Source organism: Epinephelus moara, chromosome 19 (assembly GCF_006386435.1).
Source record: "Epinephelus moara isolate mb chromosome 19, YSFRI_EMoa_1.0, whole genome shotgun sequence".
Lineage (NCBI taxonomy): Eukaryota > Metazoa > Chordata > Actinopteri > Perciformes > Serranidae > Epinephelus > Epinephelus moara.
Window position 1 is genome coordinate 37,379,507 of NC_065524.1, and position 8,967 is coordinate 37,388,473.

The following is an 8,967-nucleotide window of genomic DNA, read 5'->3' on the forward strand; positions in this document are numbered from 1 at the left end:
GGCATTTTGCTGCACTCCCTGATTTTGTTTTTATACTGCCAATGCTGAAAAAAGACTGATTGGGCTTTCCTGCAAATTTGCACAATTCCTGTTTAAAAAGGGCTTATGTGTTCTGTGATAAAGCACCAAGGCTGCACAAGTAGTAGAAATATTATCAAAACTGCAAAACTGCAATATGGCCATGTGCAATATCAAAATCACAGGAGCTGCAATTTTTCAACAAAGGTCTTCACCCATAGCTCGTGACAATAGGTGAGGGTTGGGACATAAGTGGACCAGTAAATGGAAAGTTTTGCCTTTTGGCTCAGCTCTGTCTTCACCACGACAGTCCAGCACAGCCAAACCGCTGATCCATTGCAAGTTCCATTTTACCTTCCCTTGTGAACAAGACCCTGAGATACTTGAACTTCTTTGCTTGGGGCAGTAACTCACTCCCAACCCAGAGGGATCAATCCACTGTTTTCCAGCAGAGAGCCTCAGACTTGCAGGTGCTGACTCTCATCCTGACCGCTTCACACTTGGCTGCAAACCGCCCCAGTGCATGCTGGAGGTCACAGTGGGATGAAGCCAAAAGAATCACATCATCTGCAAAAAGAGATGCAATTTTGAGATGCACCTCTGCAGAGAATTGCATCTCAGAAACACCCACAACATCCAGAAACCTCCCAACTGCATCTATCTTGATTTACTCTTCCAGCAGTACAGTTAAAAACCGTCACAAAAAAGGCCAAAAATGTCATTTGGTCTGCGCCCTGCTGGACACAGGACAGACTCAGGATCTAAAAACAGATAATTATGTGTTAAGTGTTGTACACACGTGTCTCCAGTTGATTCCTAATAGAGTGTTTGCTCAAAACCATCCACTCAGATTCATATAAGAGTTCAGATTTATTCCTTCTTCTCTACAGAAGAAAATATTTAACAAAATCTCTAATACAGAACATAAAGAAACAGACACTTCCTAATATATACATGAAGTCTGTTGTCTTGACAGACGAGGAAAGAAAGAGAGAGAGGAGATGGGAGGTGAGACACGTAAGACATTTAACACCTTTTACTTACAGAGAATGCACCCACGAAACAGTGCTGAGAAAAAGTCATGATATACAAACAAATGTGTTGAACAAGCAATGAGAAAATTACTTCTGTCTAGGTCTCAGTAACAAACACTATAACACAGACAACCCTCATCTTCACATTTTACTTTTCCTATAGTCTAATAAAGCATCAAAATACTCTTCACCTTTACACCGACTCGGTCAAGTCGACCCAGCTGATCTTATTACTGAATGTGTGAAAACTCTGAATATGATATTGTAGCTCTGCATCGCCCCCTGCTGGTGTGTGATGGTAAAACTGAGTGTGTCTCAGCCTCTCACCCTCGACCAGAGCTCCAGCAAGTACCTTCTGACTGTCCATTTTAGGAACCCACTACTAATTACTGTGAAATAAATAAAATAAATGAATGGTTGATTGATTACACAGGAAGGTTAGGGTAAGGAAGTGATGGGGTGGTTGTCTGGCAACAATAAAAAGGCACCACAAAAGGCAGTGCAGTGCGCCTTGCGTTTTGCAACCTGCAACACGCTTTCCGGTGTGATTGGGGCCTTATTTGGACATGTATACAGCACATATGTGTCTCAGCTGGCGTTTTACTGCAGTTTGCAACACACTGCCTCTTTCTAAATGGTCGGCTCTGTACATTTAACATGAACCATGTTGCCAACAGTTTGAAGGCTGCAGGCTTAAGATGCATGCCTAAGAGAGAGGGGAAACACACATATGAAAGACTTGGATATCAGCACGTTCTGGATCTGCACAAATATGGTAACACCGACCTTTTTGAAGTAGGTGGTTGAAGGAATGAAAGAGGAAGGCTGTGTTCACACAGTCCAACAAGTCCACCACTGGTGGAAATGTTTGAAAAAAAAATCTGTTCCTCTTTTCCAAATTTCAGGTGATAAATGACATGTACGGACCTGTGAATCAGAGTTTTCATGGCTGCATGTGAACAGGAATATTAGTGGAATATTCCTTGTCATTAGCCATGTAAACAACTTACTAGAAATATTGTTTTTTTCAGCATAACGACAAACACCAGAGTATTTTGTGCACGTAAACACTGACTAACTTATGACTCTGCATGTCTAATGCAGGGACACTAAACTATGTGATGTGCAGTTAAAGGATAACTTCGGTATTTTTCAACCTGGGCCCTATTTCCCCATGTGTATGTGTGCGTATGATTCATAGGTACAACTTGTTAGTTCAGTATTGAGGGAGCCGGCAGCCGCGAAACGAGCTAAAACGGTAACGGGGGCAAATGCGTCCCGTATAAGTTTGCGCATTAAAAGTGCTTTTTTTCACCACTGACCGGTTCAGATCGCCAGTGCTATCTCTGTAAATAGCATACTAAGCGTTTCGAACATTGTTTATATAACATTACCTCCACTGTGTCTGTAGCTCTCTCTACTCGTGGGACAGCCGTTTTCTTGAGGAAGAGGTGTTTCGGGATTGGATGTCTTCTCTTCTTCGGCTGGCAGTAGTCATCTTGGGAGAAGTGAGCACTGCAGACCCGATGGTCTGCAAGGCGCAGTGTCTGGACAGGAGTGTTAGCATCCATTTGTAGCACAACTAGCCACAACTTCAGCATCTCGCCGTCCGACAAAGGCAGCCTATGAAAGCTGTACGGGGTGTTGCGCGACATCCTGTTCTTGCAATTCGGATAAGCACAAACACGAACCATTGTTTTCAATCGATGCAGTAAAACTCTCAACTGTACTCCGGGACAACCAGCGCCACTCTGAGCGGCGCTCAGCATGGCTCCTCTGTTTTCTTCCGGCAACAAGCAAAGCTCTCGCGGGTTGACGTCACAGTGAAGGGTAAGGGAAACACTTAGTATGCTATTTACAGAGATAGCACTGGCGATCTGAACCGGTCAGTGGCGAAAAAAAGCACTTTTAATGCGCAAACTTATACGGGACACATTTGCCCCCATATCTACCTCGCGGCTGCCGGCTGCGTCCGCCTCCCTCAATACTGAATCAATTTTAAAACGGGTTGTACCTATGAATCATACACACGCATACACATGGGGAAATAGGGCCCAGGTTAAAAAATACAGAAGTTATCCTTTAACTCGCCTGTAGCTGCAGACCTGAACCAAACACAAAGCTGATCACTGGAACAACAGGAACAGTCGACATGTTTCCCTCAGTAAAATCTGTCATCACAGCTCATTTAACAGGGATTCAGTAGTGAGAAGATCTTCATATCACAGCAGTAACTGATACTTCGTGACATAACCAAACACACGACAGTGCAAAGCACTGAGTTAGTTGCACTGAGATTATCATACTATGGTTACAGTGTTCAAGCTAACAGTCGGAGGCCTGTCAGGCACGTCTTTAACACACACACAACTCGGATGACTTCCTGCTTCAGTGGTAAATTGTGATTTGTTGCGTACAGGTCGGCAGGATGACCAACACACAGCTCATACTCAAACACTGCTCTGTAGCTTCTGTCTTTGTCAGAATATGTTAAATGATGTAACAAACAGAGAGCTGGGAGGTGATGGATCAGGGTGTCTGGCCACAGTGGAGGTTCTCAGCTCTTGGGGACTTTTTTCCACTCATAATGCTGCCTGGATTAAACTTTTATTCAACTTGTCACCCTTTTACACACTCATGCACAAAATTAAACTAAACTATGGTTCAGCTGTAGTAAAGGTTAGGAATCTGAAACCTCTCCACTGAGGTCAGGAAGAGTAAAATGTCCATTGTTGATGAAGACAGGACCGGAAGCTGTGATGTGCTACTGTGCACTTGTGTATGTGACCTTCATGCTGCTCCCTGTATAGACAGTAAATGCCTGTTGAATGTACTCAGTTTTTTAAATGTGCTCAGTCTAAATGTTTCTGAGATGCTTCACTTTTCCCCCTAAAATTCAATTTATTTGTTGTATTTGAACAAAAGTTTTGGAAAAAACTGTTGGATTCTACCTGTTTCTTACATTTGGCCATTTGAAGAGGGAATTCAGAATTTCTCTTCTATTTTTGATTAGGAAATGAAACATTAGTCTCATCAGTGACTCATCAGTACATGTGAATTTGTTTACAATACCTCTGGGATGATTTACCAATTATTTAATTTGTCGGCCACATATCGACGTTTGGTCATGGACTTCCCATGTCCACATATGACGTCCAAGGTACCCTGGGTGTGTTGGTTGTTGACGTTCTGGGACGCCGTGTCAACTTCAGCCTGTTACATGCATTGTCTGTTTTCAAAATACACTTCAGTTTTCACAGGAAATGTACAGTTTGCATACAGTCTCTTTCAAAATAAAAGCACTACGGTACACTGCAAATTGACTTTTTTCCCTTCAACAACAAACGCACATGTGTATGTTTTACCAACACATGCATGTGAGTTTGGCTTTACAATCTCACAGGAAGTGAACACCGGCTGGTAAAAGTCAGTGGTTGTTGGACTCCTGTAGTGTGGACTTAATCTGGTTGAGGCTTAAATGAGAAGTGGCCATGAGTACCACGTTTACACTGACATCAGTTTCTTTCTTTAATCAGAGGTCTAGGTACTCCACGTGTTAAGATGTCTGGAAAGCTACACCTTTTAGTGCAATAAAATCCCTTCTTAATGATAGTGAAACAGAGAATAAGACAAAGACAGAAGCATCCGTCTCTGCAGTAAACAGTGTGTTCAGGTCTACAGTTTAATGTGTAACTTCTCTGTTGCATCAACACGACCTCGTCAGGAGGACGGCTCCGAGCTACAGTTTGCTGCTGGGGTCCACTTACACAATATTATATCAATGTACATATTAAAACCAGAGCCCTTGATAGAAAGAGTTGTGACAATTTGTACAACAGTGGATGAGTCTCCTCTCTGCTGATGACAGATGACAATGACTTGTATAACATCATCTTAGTGCCTTATAACTGGAAAAGTTGGAGAGTTGATGATTCAGTCTTCCCGTCCAGATAGTTTCCTAATTAGTTTGGATTTTATGATTACAGCCATTTTATCCTTCTAACCACTAAAACAACCACACTGCTCTAAAGGTTGACACATTACAGAGACTGGAGATCAGCAGTGGAGTTCCTACAACACAGGTGGTCATTGCACTTTCATTTAAAACACAGTTTAAATAGACTGACAGGTGAGGATCATACCAAAAGAAATGGAAGGGGGAGGGAGTACTCTGTGCTTGTGTGTACCTTAAACTACTCTAAATACCACAGACACTGTTTACACTCAGTTTTCAGCTTGCCGTCGTCGACAGTATGATGAACAGCATAATTCAAAAATGACACATGACAAGAAAGAGATTAAAACGTGGTAAAAACTGAACTAGACGATGGTGTTATTATGGGATGTGGGAGAGTCTTTGTCCAAGGGAGCATCGCTGAAACGACAAGCCTTTGTCTGAGAGAAGCTTCCAGAAACTTTACACAGTTAGTGAGTTCTGATTTTGTCCAGAAGAAACTGTAGTTAAGCTGGAGTCCTGGATTAATTTCAGTCCACTAAGAAGCTTTATTAGGTGTTAGCCGCTGTGTGGAAGAAGTGTACATCTCATGAGTGTTCATGGTTTGGTGTCACAGCTGCTCCTAACAGCCATTTTTTGCCCCACATCACAAGTGTTTGTTTAATTCAGCCGGGGACGACCGACAGCGCAGGTGAAACAAACAAATTAATTGTCCTACAAGATCTGGTTCGCCCCCGGCTGCCGGGAGGTGCCATCGTCGCCCCGCTCTGATTGATGTTTATAAAGGTCACATGGCATGAGAGGGAGGGGCTGCCCCTGCTGCTCGGCCAACACTGACTCATAAGGCGGCGCCGCCTCCAGAGGGAAGGAGATGGATGCGATGTGTTGGTGCTCGTGCTCCTGGAGTCCCGGCGGGTAGTGGGAGGGGGAGAACCAGGCAGCGCTGGCCGAGGTCTCTCCATAGTACGGAGATGGATCCAGACTGGTGTAGTCGGGCTGCTCCTCCTGATCTGCTCCTCTCTGACAGGGGTCCAATAGGGAGTAAGGAGGTGGGTCATCTGTGGGGATGTAGATCTGTGTCGCACCTGGGCCAACACACTCATCGTAACTACAGAGACAGAAACAAAAAGAAAACAGTCAGTGCTGTGATGGGACATTTCTGTTACTCTTTCTGGCCTGGATGGTGGCACCATTTTATGTTACAAGAGCATCAGCTAGCAAATTACAGAGCAGCAACTCGGAGGAGGTTCTTGTCCCCCCCCCCCAAGCATCTACTGTGGAAGGGACATTTGTTATTTTGACTTCATTGGGCAAAATCCCATTATGACCTTTTAGCATATTGTAATTCAAGTGGTCTGAGAAAAATCTAGCCTGTGACGGAGACTTTGACCAATCGCAGGTCATTTCAAAGAGTGGGCCTTCCTATTGGCTGTTCTACAAATGCAGATGTGCGTGCACGTCCCTTCAAATGGTGAACATATGATTCAATGACAGCAGCTCCAAAGATGGACCCACATTCAGTGGCCGCAGTAAACTGAATCCAGCCAGTCCAATCCACCCCTGGAGCTGGGGTTTGCACTAGTAGTGAGTGAGGACAGTCTCGATTCACCGCCAGATCAGTAAACTTTCTGTTGCTGCCATTGCACAGGTTAGACCCAGCACTGCCGCTGGCCACCAGCCTGCTGTGACACCCAGCCCTGGGGGAAGTTTGCGCTGGCCGAATAAAAGCCAATACAGCTGCTGACTGAAGGTTCATCTCCAGAGCTGCTACCTGCTATCCTCCTGGTGAAGCAGTCTACAGCCACAAGAAGCGAGGCAGAGGGAATATGGGATGGCACGCAGCTAATTTTTGTTTCATTTGTGGTCTGATGAACAGAGAGAGAGAAGGCAAGGAGAGGCTGAGTGAATGAGCTGCAGCTACAATGAAATCAGATGAAAGAAATCAGTGTACGGGATACACTGGGTTACTGTATGAAGCGCGTGCATACGCCCGTGGTCGTCTGGTGGGAGTCTGGGTCCAGAGCTTTGACCTGGAAGTTGCTGTAAAGTTGTCCACCATGGTACCAGTTAGCTGCTAGCTAACCGTAGCTAACTTGTCAGTCGATTGTTTGGTCTGTGACGTAATAGGTCAACTGGAAAAAGGTCCAATGCTAACAAGCTGAAAGGGGACGTTTTGGCACCTATCGTAGCAGAGTCGGACATACTTCGGTCAATACATTGATTCCCCTCCCATGCTTGTATACTGAGACAAGTACAGTAATCCAATTAAGCTATAACCATAGCTCGACTTGACTCTGCATGTAAACGTACTGACTGTTCATGGCTCGGTTGTCTTGTGGTAACGGCACATTAAGTTTGACATACTTGATGGGAATTGTTTGGTAAAATCGATGTTAAAATGCGACATGTTTCACCATCACGTGTATAAAAAAGAACTGATAAAGGCAGCAGCCTCTTGCTGCTCCCTGCATGCAGCCTCCGTCTTGCTGTTCTTGACAGAGTGCCAAAACGCTTCCCTGATGAACTCCTCCAGCAGCCCCAGAGGTCAGATTTCTACCAACATCCTCCCCCAGCCAGCCACAGAGAAGAGAGAGAAAAAATGGAACATATAAAATAGAAAATAGAATTAGAAAATCTTGGTGTGTGTGTGTGTGTGTGTGTGTGTGTGTGTGTGTATAGCTAATGGTAGATGATGATGGAGGCAAAGGAAGCAGTAAATCAGTGTAACTCAATCAGCACAGTGGTTAACTCTATCAGTCTGGTACCACAGTGCTGCAGGTGTGTGTGTGTGTGTGTGTGTGTGTGTGTGTGTGTGTGTGTGTGTTTTACCCTGCCTTCTTTCTGTCCTTTATCTTTCTTTCTTCTTGTACTTTCTCCATCTCCTTCTCTACCCTCTGTGGGTGTGTGAGTGTGTGTATCCACTTGCCAGCCATTATAAAGCAGTGTTAGAGACTTTCAGTGTGTGTGTCTGTGGTTTCCTGTTCGATGCGCGTGTTTGCGTGTGAGAGAGCTATTTTCACCTCGATGTGAGGACAAGGCTCAGTCAGAAAGACCGAATGTCCACTGCACCCACTGCTCTTCATCACACACTTCTCTCTCGCACACACACACACACACACACACACACACACACACACACACACACACACACACACACACACACACACAGAAGAGTACTGTTAAAGGAGACTGAAATAGGACTTGAGACCCTGTCTGTATGTCCAGTGATCAAAACACCTCTCACAGTCATCTCTACAAAGCAGTGTGTGCTCATTTCATTACTTTATTTAGGTAATAATTTGTTGGGTTTGTATTTAAATAGATGGAACAAACATTTCTAAATAAAAACCTCAGCACCTGGTTTAGAGAACTGGCACTCTTTTTATACCAAGTGTGAACAAACCAACAGGGATATTCAGACACACAGGGGTCTGATGGTGACTGCTAATTGCGACGAAACTGACCCACATGGAGATTTAGTTACTTCCTCTTCTTTCAGGAAGTGTTTGTACTGTCACAGTCCAGTCACCAGAAAAAAATGTTGGCATCGAATGTTTCTGTTGCAACTTTTTTACATTTTAACAAACAAACAAACACATTCTCATCCAAGCTTGTCAAATACCATTGCATCCATGTCAAACTATGACGTGCTCGGTACCCTCTTGCATCTGTTTTGGATGTTGGATGATATAGAACTTTAAACACAGAGTTGATCCAAATTGCTCTTAAAGGGATAGTGCACCCAAAAGTGAAAATCCAGCCATTATCTACTCACCCATATGCCGAGGGAGGCTCAGGTGAAGTTTTAGAGTCCTCACATCACTTGCGGAGATCCAAGGGGAGAGGAGGTAGCAACACAACTCCACCTAATGGAGGCTGACGGCGCCCCAGATTCAAACGTCCAAAAACACATAATTGAAACCACAAAATATCTCCATACTGCTCGTCCGTAGTGATCCA

General features: G+C 44.3%; 1 protein-coding gene across 2 annotated transcripts in view; it reads right to left on the minus strand.

Annotated features, from left to right (window-relative positions):
- Positions 1–4,704: 4,704 nt before the first annotated feature.
- bean1 (brain expressed, associated with NEDD4, 1) overlaps positions 4,705–8,967 on the minus strand; it is a 63,807-nt gene continuing 59,544 nt past the window's right edge. For both annotated transcript variants that reach the window (XM_050071323.1, XM_050071324.1), the window contains one exon: positions 4,705–6,115. In XM_050071323.1, the coding sequence (XP_049927280.1) occupies positions 5,722–6,115 (394 nt within the window). In that variant the 3' untranslated portion in view covers positions 4,705–5,721. The remainder of the gene's footprint in view (positions 6,116–8,967) is intronic.